Below are 27,222 nucleotides of genomic sequence, written 5' to 3'. Positions count from 1 at the left end.
CTTCTCAGTGTTAAGGGAAGTCTCTTTTGAGCAGGACGATGTCTGAGCAGTGGTAGGGTCTTCCGAGGTAGAGGATTGCTTCCAGGTGATGTTATAGACAAACCTCACCATAAAGGGGCAATACAGCAAGCCCTGTCCAGTAAACAGGTCATTGTTCTTGTTGTCTTCTCAGTGTTAAGGGATGTCTCTTTTGAGTAGATCGATGTCAGAGCAGCTGTAGGGTCGTCCCTGGTACAGGAATGCCTCCGGGTGATGTTATATACAACCTTGGATGTTTTGTAAATGTCTTCTGTAGATCAAGGGGTAAATGGAGAATGCCCATTCTTCTGAGGCCTGTGCCAGGTCTTTATGTCAATGTTCAGGGTGTAAGGTCTCATTGCACTACAAGATTTGTGTGTTCCCATTTCTATTAGATAAGAACTTATTGGTATGTATAGTATTTTCCCATGTCAGTGTGCCTACGCAAACAAGATATAAAGCCACGTGGTGCTATCAGATATATGGGGGCATAAGAACATTTCCAACAAGACCCATGACTTGGTTCAAACATAAGTATTAAACTGAGGGATTCTTTCACACCAAATTCCATATTGAGCAGTTCACAAAGAGAAGATAAAAAACATGGGGGGGGGGGGGGGATCATCACTGTATAAGAAAGTATTTAGCAAAAGTTATAGCCGTCAAAGAAAACACCCATAAAATGTTGAAAAGATATGTGTCCTTTTTATGCCTTTTAAAATAGTTGGGTGGGTGTTAACTCTAGGGCACCACTTTGGTCTGTGAATTAGGACTCAACAGTGGCACCACTTTGGTCTGTGAATTAGGACTCAACAGTACTTAAGTTAGAATGGGTAAAAAAGGAGTAATGATGATAGGAGTTAAAGAAGTTAAAGAGAAATATGAACTTATGAAGGGGTATGCAAAAGGGCAGAGTACAAAATGGACATTCTGCATACATAAAAACATAATTCAATGATAGTGAGTACTATTAATGTTTCTTGTGAGAGTACTATTAATGTTTCTTGTGCGCGCGGGGGCTGGACAGAGATTACCAGTGCCAGCCAAACCTCCTCCTGCTAGACTCCCGGCTCCCAGGAAGGAGAGATCCTTCAAGAAGCTGGGAGAACAGAAGTTCAGAGCCCCACCCAGACCCTCCCTAAGGAGCCGCATGGATAGTGGGGGAAGGCCTAGGGTACCTTCAAGCTCCACCGAGGGACCCAACTCACCGGCTTGCCCAGGGGTGTGGCCCGGGGAAGCCCTGGAGATCTGGAGCAAGGCGGCAGAGGGGTGCTGGGGTTACCCAAATCCCGCACCCCCCCTAGGCCTGGCCAAGCAGGCCTCCGGCATGGCGTGGGCCTGCCAAACCTCCTCCTGCTAGACTCGCTAGGAATTCTTGAGACCTTGTCTCTAGGTCCTGATTACAGCAACTCTTCTGTTGTTTTCCTTGTGAGATTCTCAGGAAGTTGGGGAATAGGGATTAATTGATGCAGTACAGCCAGATGAATCTTTGTTGAATCTTTATTGGAGTAGCCCAGAGGGAGGGAGTTCTTGAAGGGCTCTCCAAATTAGTTTTGTCTGACTGGGCACATTTCCCTGCCATTTTTAGCAGAGGAACTTTAAAGCCAAGGTTTGTACATGATAAAACCTGAAAGACTAGTACCACAGTGAATTAGGGAAGAGGGGGGTTTGGTAAATGGGAGGTAAATACTTTGAAATATTGTATTAGCTAAGGAGGGATATTAAAAACAAATAGGAACTGATAATGATTCAAATCCTGCGTTTAAAATAGACACATTTGGGGCCAGAGCAATAGCACAGCGGCCCTGCACACGGCCGACCTGGGTTCGATTCCTGGCATCCCATATGGTCCTCCAAGGCTGCAAGGAGCAATTTCTGAACCCCGCTGGGTGTGTCCTCAAAAAATAAAATAAGGGGCCGGGCGGTGGCGCTGGAGGTAAGGTGCCTGCCTTGCCTTCGCTAGCCTAGGACGGACCGCGGTTCGATCCCCCGGCGTCCCATATGGTCCCCCAAGAAGCCAGGAGCAACTTCTGAGCGCATAGCCAGGAGTAACCCCTGAGCGTCACAGGGTGTGGCCCAAAAACCAAAAAAAAAAATAAATAAATAAATAAAATAAAATAAAATAAAATAAAATAGACACATTTAAACTAATTAATTGCTCAAGTATAGGAGTTGGGATTCAGAGTTAATTTGAAAAAGATCGTGTTGTTGGCAAAATATAGCATATGAAACACAAAGCTGTTGCAAGGCTACATTAGTGCAACATGGAGGGAATTCTGCATCTTGAAAAACACATTTGGGGTTTTCTTTAAGAGAATGTGGACTGTTGATCTCCACAAGAACAACCAGGATGATCTGAAGCAGCATTGCTTGAGAAACTGAAAGAAAAAAAAAGCTAAGAGGGGCACAGGGAATCAACTCAGTGTTCAGATGAATGAGGTGTGGATTCAGCCCTCAAACACTGACACACACACACACACACACACACACACACAAATGGGGGAAATAAGGTGAATAGCTGGAGATATGGTACAGCAGGGATGGTACTTGCCTGCTACACAGCCAGCCTGGTCTGATCTCCTGACTTCTATATGGTCTCCCAAGCTCTATCAGTAGAAATCCCTGAGCACAGCCGACCATGGCTCAAAAATAAGCATATCAACAGAAGGAATGTTACTGCCTTTATAAATGGGGAGGTCTGTTTATGTACAGATCATTTTGTGAGAGCCTATGTTTATTTCAATAGGGTTTGGGTTACACACTCAGTAGTGCTCACAAGCTGCCCCCAGTTTGGTGCTTGGGAGGTTGCTCCTGCCAGTGCTTGCAGGACCATCTAGTCGGCTACAATTGGGCCCATTAGGATGCAAACATCTTGTTTTGTTTTGTTTTGTTTGTTTTGTTTTGGGGCCACACCCGGTAACGCTCAGAAGTTGCTCCTGGCTTGGGGGACCATATGGGACGCCGGAGGATGGAACCAGTCCAAGGCTAGCGCAGGCAAGGCAGGCACCTTACCTCTAGCGCCACCGCCCAGCCCCGGATGCAAACATCTTACTTACACTGGTCCTTTCACCCATCTCCCTTTCCTGAAAAGTTTTAAAACATCACATAATGGCACCTCTCCTGGGTTCTTTGTAGTTTGTGCACACTCGTGTATCTAGCTACATGGGTGTGTTGTCCAAGAGTAGGTGCCTGGAGCCATGCTGACTAGGAAGCAGACACTCTTAACGGGCAAAGCTACGCTGCTGTTGTCCACCCAACCCCCCTGTTCTCTGGGGTTACTCAAATTCTAGGGGGTTGCTCCTGATAGTCACGGGGCTTCGGGTGGTGCTGGGAACTGAATCTGAGGTCCCATGTGCAGGGCATGTGCATGAGGCCTTTTGGCCATCTCCTGCCCGTGCAACTGTTATTTACTTTTTATTTTGGTTGCAGCACACTTGTCATGGCCCCATTGGGGTTATGGCCTTAGTCTGAAGACATTGCTCTAAGGCTAAGAAGCCTGAGGATGTGGGTAGCAATCCAAATGTAAATCAGCATCTGGTTGCAAATACTGCAAGCCCTGATTTGGTTCCTGGCGTTGCATGTGGGCCCCTGAACACTACTGATAGTTGTAAGTTCTCCCTCATATCGAATGACATTCTTTGGATAGACTCTTAAGTTACTCATGCAGGCTGATTTGTTTGAAATTCTAGGCTTTAGCCTTTACCCTCTGTTCCCTATGTCAATGTCTTGAAATATGAGGGAAGTTTAATCATCTGTTTTGTGTTCTGTTCTAGACTTTTTATTCCTATCCTGATCATATATTTTTATGCCATGTAAACATTTTTTAAATATACATCTTTATTCAGCCATGTAGACATTTAGTTTCTAAGATATACCTATATAGAAACATGTACCCATCCATCTATGGGTCATACTTACATAACAAACAGAAATAGTTAACATAAAATGGAAATTGGCACCCATCTTTCTTTTTTCAGCTCCACCAGATTGTCTCTTTACGCTTCATGTTTGGTTTTGTTATTTTTATTTATTTATTTATTTATTTTTGGTTATTGGCTCACACCCAGCAGCGTTCAGGGGTTCCTCCTGGCTCTACGCTCAGAAATCGCTCCTGGCAGGCGTGGGGGACCATATGGGATGCCAGGATTCGAACCACCGTCCTTCAAACGCCTTACCTCCATGCTGTCTCTCCGGCCCAAGGCTTCATGTTTTATAGCATGTGTGTTTGTGTGTAAATGAGTAGATATGCAGATTTTTCCATAAAAAGTGATGCTGGAAACTAGCTTGGGACCAACTACAGGGGAATAAGAAAAGTGAGCAACAGTCAGAGTTCTGGGGCTTTGGTTTTATTGGGAGAGAAAGGAGAAAGGAGAGGAGCGATCTTGTGTCAGTGTTTCTGCAAGCACAATGGAAGGGCACATTCTGAGACTTTCAGGGTTGTGTGGTCCCTGGGCCCAATCCCAAGTGCTGCATTCCCCCTTCAGGGATATGTGTATTTAGTTCCAGGCTTTGGGCCCCCGATCCTGAGTGCTGTATTCCCCCTTCGGGGATATGTGTATTTAGTTCCAGGCTTTCCTGCTCCACCACCTTTGGAGAAGCCTAGACTCTCCCTTGAGCTTCCCACCTCACCTTCCTCAGCAACTCCTGATAAAACCTGTTTTTACCGTATTTTCCAGCATATAAGACAACCCCCTCATTTTGCAGTTAAAACATAGATTTAGGCCTATTTTCGCTGTATAAGACAGAATGTTCCTGTATTGCAACTGTATGTACCACAGTGAGCCAATCACAACAAGCAAAGGCTCAAAGGTTATACTGTAATAGACTTTCTCTCTGACTCTGGCCAATCTGAGCAGGCTTTTTACTATGTAGATTCGGGTCCAGAACATTGTCTACTTTGCATACATAAAAAGCCTGCTTGGATTGACTGAGTTAGAGAGGCAGTCCGAGCAGCCTTGCAGTGATTGGTGCAGGATCGGAGTTAGAGAGGCAGTCCGAGCAGCCTTGCAGTGATTGGTGCAGGATCGAGTTGAAAAATTTGTCTTGTGGCAATATCCAGACAATTTTCGTTTAGCGGCTTATCGAAATGTTTTTCGGGATATACTTGACGTATAGGACGACCCCCGATTTTCAGTTTACTTTTTTGTTTGTTTGTTTGTTTGTTTCAAAAGTCATTTTATACGCCAGAAAATGCAGTACTTAAAATCAAATAGCACAGCGAGTAGGCGTTTGCATTCCATACGTCTGGCCCAGCTTCGATTCCCAGCATCCCATATGGTCCCGAGAGCACTGCCAGGAGTAACACCTGAGCACTCCTTGGTGTGGCCCAGAAACCAATTCTGTAGGTATGTTTATATTCTTTAATAAGAGTTGTGCCAGGTGATTCTTGCAAGTCTATGTTCTGTAAGTAGTAGTATTTACTCTAAATTTTAACTGTTTAAAAAAGATTCTGAGTTGAGAAGTTGAAAGTTGGATTTGCGGTGTTCGTTTTCACCCTCAAATTAAAAAAAAAAGTATTTTGTTGATTTGGGGACCATACCTTGGTGGTACTCAGAAGATCACACTACACTGTCTTGGGGATCCAAAGCCCTGCAGGGGGATCTCTCGTTGCTGTCCCCTCAGTTTTTAATTTATGTTAGAGAGATCTATCCCTTTACCTAGGAGATCTGAAAGTTCTCCGCAGCATTATTCATCCTGTTTTGGCTTTCCTTTTCTTATTCTAAAGGATTTTGGGGTAGTTAAATCTTGTTTTGTTTTTGTTTGTTTGTTTGTTTTTTGGTTTTTGGGCCACACCCTGTGACGCTCAGGGGTTACTCCTGGCTATGCGCTCAGAAGTTGCTCCTGGCTTCTTGGGGGACCATATGGGACGCCGGGGGATCAAACCGCGGTCCGTCCTAGGCTAGCGCAGGCAAGGCAGGCACCTTACCTCCAGCGCCACCGCCCGGCCCCTTGTTTTGTTTTTTATAGTTGATTTGTTGTTGGTGAAGTGAAATTTTTTTATTCAAAGAAATTTTATTACAATTATGGGGGAAAGGGGAGAGCTACATGTGTCCTAGAGGGGCCTGGCTTCCCCAGAATGGACATCCATTCTTCATAATGGGTTCAAGAACATGGGACATGTTTCTATTCGACTTCATTTTTATTGAAATCCTAATCCATTTTTAATTGTGTGTGAAGTTTTTTTCTCTAATTCTTAAATTTTGAACTTCTGCGTTAAGAACTAGCAGCTCCGTTGACTTCCTGTATTTTCCCCCAAATTGTATGTGACCACTGAATGTCACTTTCCACTAACAGGCTCTTTATTTTTCCAGAAAAATTTTGAATGATCTCTCTTCTGATGCACCCGGGGTTCCGCGGATTGAGGAAGAGAAGTCGGAAGAGGAGGCGTCAGCCCCTGCCATCACCACAGTGACGGTGCCAACGCCCATCTACCAGACGAGCAGCGGACAGTATAGTGAGTGACAGAAACCAAAGAAAAGACCTGGGTCCCAGTTTTCCTTAGTTCTTCCAGAAGTTTCTTTTGTAGTTCAGCCCACTCATGTCTGTAGTGGATAATCTTCCTTTCGAGGTTTTAGTTAAGATTGATCGAGTTTGTGAGTATAGATTGTTATAAAGTACTTTTGAATTATGCTTTTGTTGCATCAAAGGCATTTTTGTGAGTAGTACTTTTGTCACTCTACTCCATCTGTTTTCATCTCTTTATTTTGATTTATTCATTAAATTCAGTACTCTGGTTATATAGTATCCCTTCATTAATTATGAGATTTCCCTTCTGCATCCTTATATGCCCTTTGGATCTAATCAGTATCAGAAATGCTGTAAAAGTATATCAGTTTCTAGTTTCTGTGGCTTTAATTTGCATTTGAAGAGAATCCCAACTAGCTAGTTTCTTTCTTATTTTCCTCCAGATCTGTATCACTGGTTCATAGCCAGAAGAAAGGATCATCCCCTCAATACAGTGAAATTTAGTTCCATTTCCCTTTTCACTTTTCTTGTATCACATTTCTTACTCTCAAATTTGTTTTCTAGGGCCCAGAGAGATAGCACAGCGGCGTTTGCCTTGCAAGCAGCCGATCCAGGACCAAAGGTGGTTGGTTCGAATCCCAGTGTCCTATATGGTCCCCCGTGCCTGCCAGGGGTAACCCCTGAGCATCGCCGGGTGTGGCCCAAATAAAAACCAAAACAAGGGCCCGGAGAGATAGCACAGGCGTTTGCCTTGCAAGCAGCCGATCCAGGAACAAAGGTGGTTGGTTTGAATCCCAGTGTCCCTTATGGTTCCCCCGTGCCTGCCAGGAGCTATTTCTGAGCAGACAGCCAGGAGTAACCCCTGAGCACTGCCAGGTGTGACCCAAAAAAACAAAAACAAAAACAAAAACAAAACAAAATTTATTTTCTAACATGGCAACATCATCAGTATTATGTAGTTAATGCTAGAGTAAAGAAAATAAGGGTTGCAAAGTGGTATCTTGTTAGAAACAAATAACAAAGGAATTTAATATTTTTCTCATTTGCCTATTTTAAACAAATTTTATGCAAATTTTAATGTTCATCTAGTACATTTGTATAGTGGCATTTTAGTAGTGTATAGTGGTATATATTGGTATTGAATTAAGCATTACCTTTTATAGTTTTATGTGATATTAATTATACTCATAACAGTAAAATCTATTGGGTTTTAGTCGCCATTACCCAAGGAGGGGCAATCCAGCTGGCCAACAATGGCACGGACGGGGTACAAGGCCTGCAGACGCTGACCATGACCAATGCCGCTGCCACCCAGCCAGGTACCACGATCCTTCAGTATGCACAGACCACGGACGGGCAGCAGATCCTGGTACCCAGCAATCAAGTTGTCGTTCAAGGTAAGGGAAGTGGGGTTTCACCCATGTGGTAGATTCTTTGAGAGATTAAAATTGTATAAGAACTGAGAGTGTGTCACTACAAGTCACTGTTAAAATACAGTTCATTGCTCCTCGTTTTAGATACGATTTCCCATGAAATCGTCCATTATTCCAGTTGTACCAGGATGTCATGGCATAAAAACAATTGTTTTCAGTTTTAAAAATGTAATCACTTGGGGCCGAAGCTATAGCACAGCGGTACCTTACAGGTGGTCAACTCAGGATGGACCAAGATCCGATTCCTGGCATCCAGTATGGTCCCCCGAGCCTGCAAGGGGGCGATTTCTGAACGCACACCCAGGAGTGTGTCAGCCCCCCCCCCCAAAAAAAAAAAAGTAATTCTTACCTTTGAGAACCTTAAGCACTTAGAGGGGAGGAACAAGATAAGTCAGAGAGAAGACCGGAATCAGACTCGAGGTTGCCACCTCAATTGGTTGTGAAACTTGCTAGAAGGTCCCAACTCTGAATGACCTTTGTATTTTCGTAAGTTAAAGAGGATTTGAATTAAATCACTGATAAGAATTTTGGGAGGTAGAATTCTGCTTCTCTTTATGATTAAAAATAAATTTTATTTTCACATGATTTTTATATAATTATTATATATGTGAAATGTATATTATTAAATATATATAATATTTTTCACATGAAAATTCTGTTTTTTAAAACCCCCTCTTTTTTTTAAGACTCACTTTTTATTTCAAATGAAAGCATCATAATCTGGAAAAAAGTTCTACCAGAATACAAGTGTGCTGGTCTGCAGCAAAAGGGTAGTAGTTAAACCATGGTTAGTTTTGTTTGAACTTCCTTTTTGTTTTTTTGTTTCGGGGTGGGGGGTCACACCCGGCAGTGCTCAGGGGTTACTCCTGGCTCCATACTCAGAAATCGCTCCTGGCAGGCTCAGGGGACCATATGGGATGCTGGGATTCGAACCAATGACCTTTTGCATGAAAGGCAAATGCCTTATCTCCATGCTATCTCTCCAGTCCTTTTGTGTGAATTTCTAATTTTTGTTTGACTTTCCTTTTTTTTTTTTGGAATATTTGTAGATGAGAGTTGGCTTTTTCTGTGAATTATTTTAAAGATATGGTTTAAGTTAGATTGAAAATTTTCTTACTGAGAAAAATAAAAATGTGTTTCTAAAAATATTTTCATTAGTAGTAACATGTTTTCCCTTGGTGTAATGACTGTTGAACAGTTGTGCCCCTCACTGTGTGGATAATAACTTAAGAATTGTAAAATATCAACTAACATCCTAACTTATTTACAGGGACCGAATGTATTTACAAAAACCATTTTGTTAAATACTATTGAGAAAGGTAATATTTTGCTTATTGAGAGAAAAAAAAACGCTTTCACTTTACATGTATGAACTAAAAAATTGTTAAGCAGGTATACACAAAAGGGGCCACAGGGGGAAGGTACAGGATGCATGTTGGTAACGGGTAGAGGGAGGACAACACTGGTGGTGAGAATGGCCCTAATTCACATTGGTCACAATAAAAATAATTTAAAAATATTGTGAAGCAGGGACCAAAGCAAAAGCACAACGGGTAAGGCATTTGCCTTGCACACAGTAAACCCAGATTTGATTCCCGATACTCCTTATTGTCCCATATGGTTCCCCAAGCCTGCCAGGAGTGATTTTTGAACGAAGAGCCAGGAGTAACCCCTAAGTGCTTCCAGGTATGGTCCAAAAAAAAAAAAAACTGAAGCAGAATGTGTGTGAATTTGAATTCTGGACGTTAGTTTGAAGATGCTAACACGTTTAGTATATAAATCTTTTTCTTTTAAGCAACACATTGCAATGAGTACTAAATATAACAAAATATGAATGATTTTATAAAGTTTTCAAATGATCTCAGACTGTTAGGTTCCATATTTTAAGGAGGTCATATTTTGGGTGGTGGCACACCCAGTGACACTCAGGGTGTTACTCCTGACTATGCGCTCAGAAATCGCTCCTGGCTTGGGGGACCATATGGGACTCGGGGGAATTGAACCAAGGTACATCCTAAGCTAGCACCAGCAAGGCAGACACCTTACCGCTCCATGCCACCGATCCGGCTAGGAAGTCATATTATTAACAGTGATTTGACACACAGTGATTGTTTCTTTTTCCAAGTGATGGATCATTTAGAGGTTAGAGAAATCAAAAAGTTTGTTAGCCAGTGTTTGAGTACTATAATTGGCATCAACAATTAGATTTTAGATCTATTGCAGTTTTGTTTCAATGAGAAATTTACAGTAGTTCACTTGATTTTCTCTTCCATTTTTGCTATTATATGAAAATATCATGGTTGTTTTTATGTCATGGCAAGAGTCTACTTGAAATTTTTTTTTTCCCTTGCATTCTCAATATCCCAGGAAGACACTGAGGATGACTGATCTAGGAAGATCCAGCTGTCTGCTCCTTTCCTTTTAGATGCCAGGTTGCTGACCATGTTGGGCACAGAATAGGCCTGTTCCAGGAAGGAGTGTAGTGGTGAGAGGCCCAACACCACTGAGCCTGTTGAAGTGACTTTTCAATAATGACCCAAAGAAAGTGCCCATTCCCTCACTGTCCTCTAGCTTTCTCTGGGCCTTCAGTCCAGAGTGCACTATTGGTTTTGTGGAGACGAATATGTCTTGGTGTCCCTGTTTGACCCATGCTCACTGTTCCTCTCTCCAGCCGCTTCCGGGGATGTCCAGACGTATCAGATCCGAACAGCGCCCACCAGCACCATCGCCCCTGGGGTGGTGATGGCGTCGTCCCCAGCACTTCCAACACAGCCTGCCGAGGAGGCAGCTCGAAAGAGGGAGGTTCGCCTGATGAAGAACAGGTACTGGAACTAGGCGGCCGTGTTAATGGGCCAAGCACTACTTTGTAGTCAAGACATGGAACTTTTACAGTCTCCTAAAAATTGCTTCTTTGCATTAAGGGTCTTTATTTTTTCTGCTAAAATTGATAGCCTCTTGGGGCCGGAGAGATAGCATGGAGGTAAGGCATTTGTTTACCTTCATATAGGTCAGTGGTTCCAATCCCAGCATCCCATAGGGTTCCCTGAGCCTGCCAGGAGTAACCCGAGTACTGCTGGATATGACCCAAAAAACAAAAAAAGATAGCCCTCATTAAAGCTTCTTTCTGTTGGGAAGATGGGTCTCCCACACAATGATGCTCAGGGGTTACTCCTGGCTCTGCTCACAGGAATCACTCCTGGCAGTGCTCAGGGGACCATGTGGGGTGCCCAAGATGAGGCAGGTGCCCACTATCATTTTGTTCCCAAACCTTTTTATTTAGGAGATGACTAAGGGGATCATGGCTTGCTCTCATCATAGAGGAGTTTTCTTTTTTGGGTTTTTTTTTTTTTTTTTTTTTTGTTTGTTTGTTTGTTTTTGTTTTTTAGTTTTTGGGCCACACCCATTTGACGCTCAGGGGTTACTCCTGGCTATGCGCTCAGAAATCACCCCTGGCTTGGGGGGACCATATGGGACACCGGGGGGATCGAACCGCAGTCTGTCCTACGCTAGCGCTTGCAAGGCAGACACCTTACCTCTAGCGCCACCTTCCCGGCCCCAGGAGTTTTCTTTTTTATGACTTCACTCTGTGGCATTGTTATATTTTCACTATGGCTAGCTAGGTAATTTAAAAGTTACGTATCGCCGTGAACATACTGAAATTAAGTGTGATGTTTTATTTATTAGATTATAAAGCAAATTATTTAAGTTTTATAATTATGCTTTAATGAATATTGTCTATACTCAAAATGATGTGAGCAAAGTTATTTTTGAAACTAGAGTCAGTCTAGTAGTAACTTGTTACTACTATAATCTTAAAACAATCTTCAATTCTGGGAATGCCACATATCAAATTGGAATGCTTGCAAGTGCCCAGTCTGGTTTCATTTCACTCATGCTACTAGGGTACCTGCCCCTAGCCTGTGTTTCTCCCAGGCCCTTCTAAAAGTTTACTAGATTTAGATCTTCAGTGATTTCAAGTTCACTTTCTTATGTGACATAAGCACCTCTCTTCGTTGTTACTTTGTTGGATATTCAAGATTTAGCAACAGGTGGTTCTGAAAATAATGCATTTGTGAACTTTTTTGTTTTGTTTTGTTTGTTTGTTTGTTTTGTTTTTGGGTTACACCCAGCTTTGCTCAAGGGTTACTCCTAGTTCTACGCTCAGAAATCGCTCCTGGCAGGCTCGAGGATCATATTGGATGCCTGGATTTGAACCAACGGCCTTCTGCATGCAAGGCAAATGCCTTACCTCCATGCTATCTCTCTGGCCCCTGAACTTAACTTTCCTTTTTTCTTTTTTTCTTTTTTTGGTTTTGGGTCATACCCGGCAGCGCTCAGGGATTACTCCTGGCTCTATGCTCAGAAATCGCTCCTCGGGGGACTCGGGACCATATGGGATGCCAGAATTCGAACCACCATCCTTCTGCATGCAAGGCTAATGCCCTACCTCCATGCTATCTCTCCAGCACATTTGTGAACTTTTTAGTGACCATTCTGCTCTTTTGATTGGGCCATACCCGTCGTTGCTCGTGGGTTACTCCTGCCTCTCTGCTCAGAAATCTCTCCTGGCAGGCTCGGGGGATGATATGTGATGCTGGGATACGAACCACCATTGGTCCTGGGTCAGCCGCTTGCATGGCAAACATCTTACCGCTGTACTATCTCTCCGGCCCCCTCATAGCTTATTTTTTTAATTAATATTTTGCTATGTAAAAATTTAAAGTTTTGTGTAGGCTATTTCCAAGTCACTCTGTATTTTCTCAATTATCTAATCTGGGGCCAGGGCACTAACACAGTCAGGAGTGTGTTTGCCTTGCATGAGGTTGACCCAGGTTCCATCCCTTGGCATTCCATGTGATTTTTCCCCCCCAAGCACCACTAGGAATGACCTCTGAGTGCAGAACCAAGAGTAACCCCTAAACACTTACCAGTTATGGTCCAAAAAAAGCAAACAAACAAACAAACAAAAAAATCAAATGTCTAATCTGAGGAGATAGCACAGCGTAGGGCATTTGCCTTGAACAGCAGCTGATCCAGGACAGACTTAGGTTCGATTCCTTGCATCCCATATGGTCCCCCGAGCCTGCCAGGAGCGATTTCTGCACACAGAGCCAGGATTAACCCCTGAGCACCAGGTGTGGGCATCCCCAAGAAATATTTTTTTGCCTGATCTTTAATAGACTCAACTGCTCGTTACTTTGAGCAAATTCTCTAAAAGAAGCTATATTGTGCCCTCATGTGTTGTTGTTTTTTTTTTTAATGCCTGTTTTTAACTTGTAGAGAAGCAGCCAGAGAATGCCGAAGAAAGAAGAAAGAGTATGTGAAATGTTTAGAAAACAGAGTGGCAGTGCTGGAAAACCAAAACAAGACACTGATCGAGGAGCTCAAAGCACTTAAGGACCTTTACTGCCACAAATCAGATTAATTTGGAATTTCAATTCACTTCACCTGCTTTGGTGGAAAAAAGGACCGGCTTGGCCACAAACAGAAAGACAAAATAGACATCTTATTTTCTAAAACATTTCTTTTTTTCTATGCGCAAAACTGCCTGGAAGCTACTACAGAATTTCATTCATTTGTGCTTTTGCATTAAACTGTGAATGTTACAGAACCGGCCTCTTCTCCCCTCAAGAAATCTCCAACGCCAGGAATCATGAAGAGAGACTTCTGCTTGCCTGCCCCCCCACCTCCCCCAGAAGCGATTATTTTGTTTACCCAGAAATCGCTGGGAGACACAAGAAAAGGAACCCCTTTTTTTTATTTTTTAAAGTGAGTCAAGGGTTGTGCTGAGCTCCTTGATTGCCTTAGGGACAGAATTGCCCCAGCCTCGAGCTGCAGTCATGTGTGTGCCGCACACTGCAAGTAAGTAAGGTGCGATGAAGAGTCTTGATTGTTGCCAAGTTGACTTGTGTTCACATGTTCATTTTGAATTACGGAGTAATGCTCGATACAGACCCTTTAGAAAAGAGTAGTTCGGTGGTGAAGTTTAGGATGAATTCATAATTTCTTTAATCATGTTTATTCTCTTCCCTCCTGAAAAGTTGTCTCGGATTCTTAACAACACAGTGTCCCCACACAACTCTTCCACAAAGCAATTGTTGCTTCTATGAATACATTAAAAGAAGTAACAGACTGAATGGAAAGCATGGTATTTGAATTTTTTAATTAAATGGAAATCAATAAAAGTATAAAGCTTGTTTTAGTCAGTACTAAATTCTTAGTTAAAAAAAAAAGATGCAAACTAGTAAACCAACCCCTAGATTTTTATAATAGGGTGTTTTTTTTTTAAATAAATGTCTTTGTCATCACCTTCAAAAACATTTATTTTTGTCACTCATTACTTAGAAATATAGTCTGGTGTTTCCCCTCCCCAACTCTGCCTGCACTTATATTACATCACCAACAGGAAAGTCTTCAAGGTGTTAAATATAGCAATGTGATTTTTTGTTTATAAAATACTGTGTTCTAGAAAAATACTGGTTTAACTTTTCCCATATTAATGTACTTTTTATAGTAGTTTTTTTTTTTAATGAATGAGGCTGTAAGGACAAGGAAATTTTCTTTAGACATAGTTGAATGGTTGCAGGTTGTCATTCTTACAAAAACATTTTTATCTGCTTTATTCTAAAAAGGATAGTTCTGCTTTTGCGTTGCAGTTACTATATATACATATATATGTGTGTGTATGTATATATATATATATATATATATATATATATATATATATATAGCCTTCACCATTTAAAGGAGCTTCTTGTTTTAATATAACAATCTGTTTTATGTACCATATGTACCATACATTGTTTCCATATTACTTTCTCCTATTCTTATTGCTCCTTTTGTTCATAAGCCTCATAAATTTTAAAGTTACCTTTAAAAAAATAAGACAAAGGAGAATTTAAAAAAAATGGAGACTGATATAATGTAAGTTATAACTTCTCATAGGAGGATATTCCTTTAATGAGTCTAGAAGAATAAATAATTTTTATATTTTAGTCTTGGGTTACTATTAAAAGTTGTTAATGTGTAAACAAAGTATGCAGATATGGGTGTTAATTTTGGGTCTGTTATGAAGATGTTTAATGAATGTTTGTAAATGCTGTATTTTTGTTTGTAACAAACCATTGTCTTTTTTCAAGGATGAACAGAGTTTATGAAGGAGCTTCATTCTAAGAATTGAGTGATGTAGTCTTATATTTGGACAATTCACCAGTCTCAAGAAGGCTTTCAAACGACTGTAAAGTTTGATGTTTATCCTGCTGAGCTAATAAGGAAAGTTATAGAGCGTAAAAATTATTTGTATACCAGTCTATATAGATACATCATTTTTCAAAACTGGTTTTATAGAAACCATGCAGAATCACAAATCTTTTCAATAAGTCAAAATGTCACTGTTGAACATTTTGAATGTTGTCAGCTTTTATAAGTGAAAATCACCTGATATTTAGTAAATTCTGTGTCTAAACTTCAACATTTCAAGTTCAGAAATTATATTCAATTAGGAAATCAGTGGTCCTCTTTGTTCATAAGTCTCAAGGCAATCCTGTTGGGTTTGTAAGTTTTAAAGAACTTAGATATGTTCTCTAAGTTACGGAAGGTTATTGTGAGGATGATTTCACTGGTTTGAAGTCAGTTACTTAGTGGTGAGATAAGAAATGTATTCTGTGGCTAAATCTGCTTTAGACCAGAAGACTTGAAGATTTTGGTTTATACAGATAGAAATTAAGCATCTTTTATGCAGAATTTTTTATGAGAATTGGGAAAAGGTGTTTGTTTTTACGCATGCAATTTTGCGAATCTTTATTAAGAAAATAACATAATAAAAAAAATCTTGTAGCCAAGACCATGTGGCCATGTTACCTGTAAAAATGTTTTTCTCTATTGGCCAAAGGAAATGAAAAATGTCGTCATAGGAATCTGTACATATGCTACTGATTTGCCTAGAAAAAAATAGCATTTTTGGCTTTGCTCACTTTGCAAATATAGGGCCATGTGGTACTTTTATCTATAGGACAGATTAACTAATAAAAAAGAATGAAGTGGGAGGGGTTTATTTTTGATATATTACTATTATGAGTTTTTAAACTTTGATAGTGTTCAAAAGTGATTTAGAAAGGGCTAGAGTCAATGTGTTCGCATTATTCCAAAAAATATATGTGGGATATGATTTTTTCATTCTTTTAAATTTCAAGTACCATATTGGCAACTTCAGTAAGGTTGTCAAAGGTGCTCTGTTCATGTAGATACTTGTGGGTGGGCGGGAGTAGCCTTTGTCTCATCTGTACATATATATATATATATACATACATACAGTGTATAGCCCGCAGCTCCGAGAGCTCATCAGGAATGCCGAGTATTAGAGTATATTGAGGTCAAATGAAATTTTACATTGCTGTGTATTCTGTTGCTCTTTTCTGGAATTTATTGGACTGCATTACTTTAGCACTCATTGATTTTTTTTTAATTTTCTTCCAAACATTTTATTTTTTTTTTTTTTTTTTTTTTTTTTTTTTTTTTGTTACTAGTCACTAGAAAACTCCCCCCACCCCCCACAAAGTATTTGGCTTCTATGTTTTGTCTCTGGCAGCTATAACAGTGGTAAGAATATTTTGAAGATAACTTCCGTAAAGTACCACTGTTTTTGTTTGTTTTTTAAAATCATCCTGGGGGAGGAATTTTGGTGTTTTGGTTTGAGCAGGGATTTTCTCCAAACATTAATGCAGGGTGGTGGGTCAGTGGCAGTATTAGGTCCCGAAGCACAAGACAAGTCAAATTGGCTGGCCCAAGTCATCTCTCTCAGGCCGAATCCCCGATATCCTTTGAACCATTTGAGGTGACAGGTGGAACCGTACAAAGGCTTAGGAAGAGACAGAGGGGTTTAAACCAGGATGCTTTTATTTATTTAAGGTGGCTTCAATCTAGAGTTGAGTTTTTAACTCTGCGATCAGCTACAATTTGTTACCAGCATTAAGTATCTCTCATTTTAAAAGCAGAAAGAGCTGCTTTGTTTTTGTTTTTTTGTTTAATTATTTTCAGAATCTTGATATGTTTTTTTCCCATTAAAATGACTGTCACAAACTGGTTATGTACCTTTTTAGTTGTTTTTGGCAGTCATTTCACTGAGAATGACAGGTATATAGTTTCCCATTGACCTAATAAAAAAGTTGTATATTTATTTGGATTATATTTACATGATATTCTTTGTAAATGTTTGGTGTAACTTGCACTTTTAGACTAACCCAGTTTGGGGTAAAAGCAACTTGAGAAATCTCCCTTAGTTACCAGGTTCTTGGGTTTTAATGTCTTTCTCCTCCCTTTAAATCATGTAATCTTTGTTTTTGAAATTTTTCATTGATTAATTTCAGCACCTTCAAACTAACCTTTTAAGTAGTTAAATTAAATATATCAGGAAATTAAATTTGACTAGCCCATCTAACAGAAGCAGGGGTTTGAACCCTCTTTCACTTTTCCTCACGGAGGAAGCTAGAAGGAAAAGTAACTCAAGTGAATTATAGTGTCTAATTTTAAATGAGACGATCCTTAACTCCACATGAAGTCTTGAAGGCCAAGACATTCATTTGTCCATAAACAGTAAAAAAAATTGTGGTCATCATGGAGATCATGTGATCATTTTGATTTTTCTTAAAGAAATAAGTAAATTTGATTCAGAGGAGGAGAGAAAAAGTGAGGCGAGGAGTGAGGCGGTGAATTTGCCTATGCTCTCCAAAGCACAGCTAGACTTGGTTGGATGCTCACTTGACATCTTGAATCTTTTTAATGTTGATGTATGGGGTTTTTTGTTTGTTTTTAGTTGGCTGCACAGTCGGTGTGCGTTTGGAACTGGTTTCCTTGGCAGTCCAGAATCATGGCCAGGAGGGGCACTAATCCCCAAGGGGATGAACATATCACGAAGCCGAGTCAGGATGGAAGAATTTCCAATAAACAGGGTGCTGAAGTTCCGCCTGGCTCATCTGCTAATGATAGGTTCTTACTGATTAGTGAATGTAGCTTAAGCCTTTGTATGTGTCCTCAGGGGGCAGACAAACTTTTCGGAGGGACCAGATAACATTTGGAGGGATTATATTTCAGGTGTTTTAGCTTGAAATTTATTTTTAAAAAAATATTAAAGAAAAAAAAAAAAACAATGTTGTTGCCTGTGAAGCCAGTTGACTGAACAAACAGGCAGAGCTGTTGAGCACAGAATCACTGACCTGTCTGCATTTTGGTGCAGGGCTGGGGGACAGGATGTACTTGAAGCTTTGTTCTTTTCAGCATGTCAAAGAAAAACGGGCAACCTTCAGGAAATGCCTTTGCAAAGGATCAAACAGTGGGAAATTTGCATTTAATCCTATACTTATTTAATCTGGCCTTCAGAAGTCTCCATCTCCATGCTTCTAGTCTAAGGGCATCCTGGGAGCAAGTCAATCATCAGAGCTAGTTTCATGGTGGGGGCAGAAGTCCCTGCAGGTCTTGTGTCATTGGCCAAATGCATGGTCTTTGGGAGGTTTTATTTTGTTGTTTTTTTTTTTGTTTTTTGTTGTTGTTGTTGTTGTTGTTTTAATTGGCAAGTGCTTTATAGAAGTATTTTTATCCAGGTGCCACTCCAATTTGTGTCTGTAATAAAACTATATTATAAGACGGGAATAATTCATGGGCATTTCTCTGCGTCTAGATGAGGGGTGGTGGGGAGAGTGCTACTTGGTGTTTTCCGTGTGACATTCCCCTTGTTGTCCACTTGTCACTTGTCATGCCCTCCCAAGAGAAGGATTTTAAACCTAGCTATATCACTTGAAACTTTTTAGAAATAATCAGGGAAGTTTCTAGAGAGAAAAATCTTCCTTTATTTTTTAGGAGGGGGGTGGTATTTTTGCTTTGCTTTTCCATTTAGGTTGGGGTACAGAATACCTCCCCCAAACTATCAGCACAAAACAGGGTATTGGTTTTTTTTAGCTCTGATGTTATTGGAGTTGAATAACTAAATAAATAACTATATAAGGGAATAATGTTTCTAATAAAGGTTCCCTACATTCTCAAAGCATCCCTGTTTTAATTTTTTTACCTAAATCTTTGTGCTTTATCTGTGTAAAGAGAAAAATGTACTGAGTTATAATGCATTTTATTAACACTATGTACATATTAGCTGCTTTATGTTCAGAATGGTAGCAGTTGCTTTGTATATTAAAGTGATTCTTGTGAATTTGTGAAATATTGTCATAAAGTGCTTTTTCTTACTGTAATCTTTGTGGTATGACCTGTCATATTGCCCTTTTTTACACAAAAGTTATGTGCAGTCACATAAACATGCTTTTAAAAACTCTGTAAGTCTCTTTCTTGGGGCTGCGATCTCATCTGTTGTGTGAGGCTCTGTTTTCTTGGGGCAGGCATGTGGCTTTTGTTAAATGAGTAAAATCTGTTGGAACAGACCACAAGCTTGTGTTGCCAGCAAGAAAATCCAAGCAGTAAGCTCCTCTCTTCAGTTATTTTGACTGTGCTTTTCTTTGCAGCCCAGTTCTTTTTTTTCTTTCCCTCAAATGGACTTAATAATGCCTGTTTGAGGTGGGGTTGTCAGTTCCCTACTGAGTCGACTGACAACAGAATCTTCTTTCTTTCACCATTATAAAAATGCATGTTTGCACTAAAGAAGAATTTCTCAGGTCCCCCTGTAATTCTTAAATTCTGTGACTATATTAAACAGAAGGAAGAGGGGAGGGGTGTGTTCTTTGCTTAAATGCATAAGAATAAAAAAGAATCTCATACTATGGATTCAGTTTCTGAAAATTAGCAATTGCATTTATTTCTCGATCTTCCTGTCATGTTGGTCAAAACTGTTCGTGCTTGCCATTGTCAAACAAAATACATAAATATTTTCTTCTACCAAGAGTAGCCACATAATTTATTGTGCAGACAAATATTTTGGAAAGTTCGGGCAATTCTCCCAATGACACAATCACTAGACCAGGACTGTGTTGAGAAACATCAGGGTGTGTGGTCTGGCCATGCCAGCTGTGTATGGGCGTTTCGGCCTCCAGTCCAGGTTCTTCCCTTCAGCCTTTGCCGACACTTGCTCATCTCACACAAAACTCAGTGAGCACCCTGGCCACTGAGAAGTCAGTCATGATCTACACTCGTGGAAACAATCCTATTGCTTAAATTTGGACCCATTTCCATCTCCATTCAGATCGCCAATTTCCGAAACAACCCTAAATGTATCTCCTTTCCACTGCTTTGTTTGTCACTGTCCATGTCCCCCCTCCCCCCATCTTTAGATAATGCCTCTAACCACCGGTCACATGTTAAGTGCTGGTTGGATAGACTGTTCAAAGAGGGGACATGTCCCTTGTATATACACAACCTGAGTCTCGTCTTGGAACCTCATTCATTGTTCCTTCAAGCTTCAACCTGGTTCCTGAGCCAGCAGTCGGCCCTAAGTACAGAGGTTGTGAGCCCACACACATTCTAAAACAGAACTGCCCTATATCAGTTGCCCTCACACTCACTGTACATTCTAATTTCTCCAAATTGTCCACATTGAAGTGAAGGATGTTTTGGGACCACACTGTTCAGTGCTAGGGAGTTATTCTGGTGACTTGTGGGCCCGAACATATGTGGTACCCATGTCTGTCTGACCCAGTGCCCAAAATTAAAGTCCATGGAGTTCAGAATTCTTGCAAACCAGGCATAGAAAAAAGCAATTCCAAGGAGTTTAGGTGTGAACTGGATGGCACGAGGTACTTCATAGTAGTGTTAGACCATCAACCAAATGTAGATACACTACACTGAGTGGATATGCATGCAAAGTTAAAGCTTTGTTGTATCCTTGGGGCTGGAGAGATAGCACAGAGAGGGCATTTGCCTTGCATGCGGCTGACCTGGGTTCAATCCCTGGTATTTCTTAGGGTCCACTGAGCCTACCAGGAGCAATTTCTGAGCAGAGCTAGGAGTAACCCCTTAGTGCTGCTGGGTGTGGCCCAAAAACACAAACCAAAAAAGGTTTGTTATATTCTCTTGGTGACACCATGTCTTTCTCCCCTCCCACTTTAATACACTGTCTTGTCAACAGGTCTTTTCCATCCACATGTGCCTCAGTCTACCAGGTGTCCCATACTCACTACCAAGACATCATTTGACCAGTGGCTTCTGGTTATGGTGAGAAAACTCAAGGATAGACCAGCTGAAATGTCACCCAAGACTTCTGAGAACTAGAAATCTTCACATACAGCCACTCTGGGGTCAAGGATGGAAGAAAGATAGCATCAGTGCCTTGTGTGCAGAAGGTTTTGGGCCCATCAGATGTCACATGCCTTAACACATTGATCATTAAAAATACATTAAGGGGCTGGAGGAGAGCACAGTAGGGAGGACATTTGCCTTGCATGCGGCTGACCTGGGTTCTATCCTCAGCATCCCCTAGGATCACTCTAGCCTGCCAAGAGTGATTTATTTTTTCTTTTTTTTTGGGGGGGGGGGGGTGGTGGGTTTGGGCCACACCTGGCTATGCACTCAGAAATTGCTCCTGGCTTAGGGGACCATATGGGATGCCGGGGGATCGAACCATAATCCATCCTAGGTTAGCGATTGCAAGGTAGATGCCTTCTCACTTGTGCCACCACTCCAGTCCCCAGGAATGATTTCTGAGTGCAGAGTCTGGAATAACCCCTGAGCACTGTTGGATGTGTCCCCCCCCCCCAATAAGTTGCTTAATATCTTTTTCATAATATCTTTAAGCACCATGATTACAAACATGTTTGTAGGGTTTATTTTGTGTGTTTTTTTGTGTGTGTAGTTTCTTTTGAAGGAAGAAAAGTTTAGCTTAGGTGATGCATCAGCCTGTTTAAGTTGAAGCATAAGCAATGTCTTTTGGGGGGGGAGGTTGCTCAAGGGTCACTCCTGGCTATCTGCTCAGAAATCGCTCCAGGCAGGCACGGGGGACCATATGGGACACCGAGTTTCGAACCAATCACCTTAGGTTCTGGATCGGCTGCTTGCAAGGCAAACGCCGCTGTGCTATCTCTCCGGGCCCTGCATAAGCAATGTCTTAACTCCTAAATTTTAACTCTTCCTGCTTAAATTTAGGAGGAATATGTGTCGTGGTGTTTTTTTTTTTTATATTTTTTTATTTGGGGGGGGGGATAACTGGCTGTGTTCTTGGTGGGCACTGAGCCACTGACTAGGGCATGTGCCTCCATGTGCTTCCTCCAGCCCGGTACCAGGTTGTTGGGTTTTGTTTTTTGTTTTTTTTATTTTAACCAGTTAATTCTTGTGTGTGTGTGTGTGTGTGTGTGTGTGTGTGTTTGGGGGGGGGGTTGGGCCACATCCGGCGGTGCTCAGGGTTTACTCCTAGCTATCTGCTCAGAAATAGCTCCTGGCAGGCACGGGGGACCATATGGGACACCGGGATTCGAACCAACCACCTTTGGTCCTGGATCGGCTGCTTGCAAGGCAAACGCCGCTGTGCTATCTCTCTGGGCCCTTAACCAGTTAATTCTTTAGTTGAATCACTGTGAGATAGTTACAAAAACTATTCTGGATTGAGTTTCGGTACTGCAATGTTCAACAACCGTCACCAGGGCATATTTCCTGCCACCAATGCCCCCAGTCTTCAGCCTTCTCCCCGGCCTGTCTCGAGAACGGACATCTCTGCATCTCTGAAGGCTCTCTGTCTCTCTGTGTCTCTGTCTCTGTGTGTGTCTCACCCACCCTAACCTTCCCCCCTCCTCCCAAGTCCCTCCCACTTTCTATACAAAACTTTCACAGAACTATATCTTTACCTAGCCTCTTCAGGCATGGGGTACCCTGGAAAGGGGGTTATGACTGTTCCAGGTGCCTCATTCCTCACTGGGGTACCCTTTTCCTCCCCAAAGCACCCCAAGTTTCCTCCCATTCAACCCCAAAGCTACTCTCAAATGTTTGGTTTTCCTGATTAAAAAAAATGACCCCAAAAGTGTTTCTAAGTCCAGGTAATTGTTTATTTTGGGGTCATATCCTGCAATGCTGGAAGGAGGGGGGCTGCTGTTCTTGGCCCTGCACTCAAGGATCAACCCTGGTGGTACTTGGGAGACTCTAGGATCAGGGGTTCAAACCTGCTGTGCTCTAGTGATTCAAGCTCTAGTGATTCAGTTTTGAGCCACACCCAGCAACGAATGTTCTGTGCTTACTCCTGGATTGTCACTCCTGATACTGCTCGGGGAGTTTGGGATGAAATGCCAGGGATCAAGCCCATCAGGACGTGCAAGGCAAGCGCTGGCTTTCAGCAAGCATTTTCTTTTGGTTTCTACATCACTCTCGGTGCTTGGGGCTGACACCCGAATAGGGCTCCTACCTATTGGGACTAGGGGGAATCATGCAAGTGTGCCAGGATCGGATCAAAACCAGGTTGGCTAAAGGCAAAGCAAGAGCCTTCCCTGCTTGTCGTCTCATCGTCATTCTAAACTGCTTCGTGCGTTTCTTTCCCACAGGCTATGAGAAGACAGAATAATTAGACACTTTAATAAGCCGTTTTATGAGAACCAATGAGTTGAGGGAAATTCCCTCGAGTGTCCATTTGGCTCCTACAGCAGGGCACTGGGCTCACTTTGAAAAGATCAGTGTGATTCATCCAGTCTCCAAGTGTGGCAGTCATTGGTAAAACCATACAAGCCCTGTTCGAGCATTTGGCGGCCCATTTGTCCAGGACGGCAGAGTCCGTGGCTGGCAGAGTTATAGCTGTTGTGCTCACAGTTTCCTCCCAGCAGCTCGAACCCTAGCCAAGGAAAGGGGCTTGTACTTAGGCTTAGGACAGTGTTGCTGTACCAGAAGGAGCTACCACCTGTCTAGTGGTGAGGTTAATTCAGAGGATTTGTTCAGGTCAGTTCGAATTCGGACCCTCCAGTAGGAAAGAAGGAAGGGCTCTGCTGGGAACGACTGGAAATGGCAACTGGGCCCAGATCGTCCCATCCTGAAAACAAAGAAAAACCCTCGGGGATATGCTGAAAAAAACAGCTTTATTGCCAATGATCAACAGTCCTGATGGTGTATGTTTTATTCAACATGAGTATTTGAGTAGTTGTGTTTGATTTGGTCTGAGAAGTCACTGATACCCACCAAAATAACAAGAGTCTGGCAGAAGAAACTGCTTCGAGAAACAGGCTCCGGAGTAGGATCAAACCAAGTTTCTTCCTTGAGGACAAAAGCTTATTGGAAATGCACACTTATAGGATGAATTAATCCAATAAAATGGAAAAGTCACAATTTTATCAACCTTTATTTTGGGGAGGAGATGCGCCTGGCAATGCTCAGGAGTTCCTCCTAGCTCTGCACTCAGGAATTACTTCTGGTGGACTCAGGAGACCATATATAGCATTGAGGATTGAACCCAGATCAACGGTGTGCAAAGCAAACACCTTCCCACTGTACTAGTGCTTTGGCTCCTTTATGAATATTTTTCATGATACCAATTTCCCTACCCCCCTTTGTTCTCTCATCCACACATACCACATACACACACACCCTAACAGCTCTGGAAAGGTCAGTAGTTGGTGTGACTCAATTGTGTCCCCTGTCCAGGAACTTGAACTTGGAACTTGTTGGCTCAGGGTCATGCCCCCAACCCAGGGATGGTCCTCACAGGACTGTGAAAGCTGCTCCCTGTCCTCACCTCAGCCAGTTCAGGGTCACCCCAGGTCCCCAGAGGCAGCCAAGGGTTTTACTGATCACACCCTGACTCACTCTTCCTCCCCTCTGCTATGATCCAGGGAGCTATTACAACAAAACACCCCCATTTCAACTCTGCACTGACAGGCATTTCTGGGTTTGGGGTTAGGATAGGGGCACCTCGTGGGGGTGTCATGGGAACCTTAGGGTACAGACAAAGCCTGCACCGGCCATGGTTTCTAGCCCCACACTTCACACCCCTGACATAGAAAACCACAACCTGCTGAGGGACATGGGGAAGATGGCCTGAAACCTTTTCTGATTTACTTACTCAGCACTCACGTCCCTGCTGACGTCACTGGGTAGACACTGGACACTTGTAGCGTGATTACACTCAGCTCCAAACTGCCCCAGGGAAGTCTGCCTCGGGGCCAGAGCAATACCACAGTAGAAAGCGCGTTTGCGTTTGCCTTGCATGTGGCTGACCCAGGTTCGATCCCTGGCATCCAAAAGGGTCTCGTCCCGGAGCCTGCCAGGAGTGATTCCTGAATGCATAGCCAGGAGTAACCCCTGAGCACTGCTGGGTATGGCCCAAAGACAAAAAAAAAAAAAAGCTACAACTCCATTAATATATGTTTCTTCCAACAAGCACATTAATTGGGATTTGACCTTTCTTTACACAGCTATAGATATGGCAGGATTTTTATGGCTTTTTGTCTCAGAAGACTGCATATTTGTAGAACAGTAATACTTTGGATTTTGGATTTGGTGACAGACCATTTATTTCTGGTGCACATGGTTAGAATTTCATTGAACTATTGAACCAATCACAGAATGCTCACAACTTTTCATTCATCTTTATTAAAGCCTCTATTTGAAACATGTAGAAAAATACTGTCAAGTATTGGAGGGGGCACCCCAATGACACTCAGGGGTTACTCCTGGCTATGCGCTCAGAAATCTCTCCTGGCTTGGGGAACCACATGGGACACCAGAGATGGAACTGAGGTCTGTCCTGGGTCAGCCTCTTCCTGGCAGGCTCGAGGGACCGTATGGGATGCTGGGCCTGTCCCAGATTGGCCATGCATGATCCCTAAACACAAAACCAGCCCTGAGCACCCGGGGTGTAACTCAAAACCAAAAACCTTAAACAAATGGAATAAAAATCTGCTGGGGTGCGAGCAGAAGGCCATGCTGCAGGCCGAGGCTGAGGGCCTGGCCGTCTTCCCCAAGTGCCTAGACTTCTGCCAGCACCACAAGGACGAGCCCCAGCAATGAGGGCACGTGGAAAAGAAAGGCAGTCGCGGCGGCCATTATGGTACAAAGGACCATGTCCGAGCTGGAGAAGATGACTGTGGCCGTGAAGGTTCGGTGGCGGCGGCTGCGGGAGCGGGATGAAGTGCCAGCCGCCAAAGTGCCAGTCGCCAAAGAAGTGCCAGCAGATGCTTCCCTGTCCCGGCCTGCCGCCGCCCAAGGCCAAGGTGGCCCGCCGCGGGAGGAAGAGGGTCGGCGGGAGGCGGCAGCTCTGGCCCATCGCCAGGCCAAGAAACAGTCTGGAGGCCTCGGACATGAGCCCTCCACAGAAGGAAGACGGGGAGAAAACAACGGTTCATTGGAGCATAATTCCAAATTTACCTCCTTTACAGTACATAATTGTGATATTAAAAATGTTCGGTTTTAGTTTTAAATTTTTTTTTAATTTTTAAATTTTAATCTTAATAAAGAATGCCTTTAATTCTAAAAAAAAAAAAAATCTACTAGGGTAGTGGGGCCAGGAAGAGACAGCGCTGGCCTTGCATACAACCAATCTGGGTTCAATCCCCGGCATCCCACTAGGTCCCTTCAGTCCCACTAGGATTAATTCCTGAGTGTAGAACCAGGAGAAATGCCTGAGCATTGCTCGGTTATGGCCAAAACAAAATCTCAGGTGACAGCAAACAAGGCTGGAAAATAGGGATACATACATGGTCCCACAGGACACCTCAAAAAAAAAAAAAAAAGAAATAAAGATATTACTTTTACTATTATTATTATTATTATTAATTATTATTATTATTATTATTATTTTGGTCTTTGGGTCACACCTGGCAGCACTCAGAGGTTACTCCTGACTCTGTGCTCAGAAATCGCCCCTGGCAGGCACAGGGAACCATGTGGGATTGCTGGGAATCTAACCACCATCTGTCCTGGATCGGCTACATGCAAGGCAAATGCCCTACCACTGTGCTATCTCTCCAGCCCCTGATTTTACTTTTATTTGTAAGCTGAATCTATAATTAAACCAGAGGGGTCAGAACAACAGAACAGTGGTAGGGTGTTGGCCTTGCACGCGGCCCGACCCCAAACCTGGGTTCCATTTCTGACATCCTATACGGTCCCTCGAGCCTGCAGGAGTGATTTCTGAGTGTAGAGCCAGGAATAACCCTGTGTGTGGCCCAAAAACCAAAAAATTAAATTAAATTAGGGGCCAAAGAGATAGCATGGAGGTAAGGCAGTTGCCTTGCATGCAGAAGGACAGTGGTTCGAATCCCAGCATCCCATATGGTCCCCTGAGCCTGCCAAGAGTGATTTCTGGGCCCGGAGAGATAGCACAGTGGCGTTTGCCTTGCAAGCAGCCGATCCAGGACCAAAGGTGGTTGGTTCGAATCCCGGTGTCCCATATGGTCCCCCGTGCCTG

General features: G+C 42.5%; 1 protein-coding gene across 2 annotated transcripts in view; it reads left to right on the top strand.

The window, feature by feature from the left end:
• Window positions 1–16,070, top strand: part of CREB1 (cAMP responsive element binding protein 1) — a 52,368-nt gene extending 36,298 nt beyond the window's left edge. Inside the window, exons 5-9 of one of the 2 annotated variants that reach the window (XR_007495873.1) lie at window positions 6,330–6,472; window positions 7,698–7,880; window positions 10,588–10,738; window positions 13,197–13,778; window positions 15,056–16,070. Coding sequence is in view for 1 of the 2 variants with exons in the window: in XM_049773285.1 (XP_049629242.1) it covers window positions 6,330–6,472; window positions 7,698–7,880; window positions 10,588–10,738; window positions 13,197–13,341 (622 nt within the window). In the remaining variant the exon portion in view is untranslated. Of the gene's footprint in view, window positions 1–6,329; window positions 6,473–7,697; window positions 7,881–10,587; window positions 10,739–13,196; window positions 13,911–15,055 lie in introns of those variants that run through there. The other variant, XM_049773285.1, reaches the window with a different exon arrangement.
• Window positions 16,071–27,222: the final 11,152 nt, after the last annotated feature.

The sequence above is a fragment of the Suncus etruscus genome, chromosome 5 (assembly GCF_024139225.1).
Source record: "Suncus etruscus isolate mSunEtr1 chromosome 5, mSunEtr1.pri.cur, whole genome shotgun sequence".
Lineage (NCBI taxonomy): Eukaryota > Metazoa > Chordata > Mammalia > Eulipotyphla > Soricidae > Suncus > Suncus etruscus.
The sequence above is the reverse complement of the archived record's forward strand: the minus strand, read 5'-3'. Positions and strand labels throughout refer to the sequence as shown.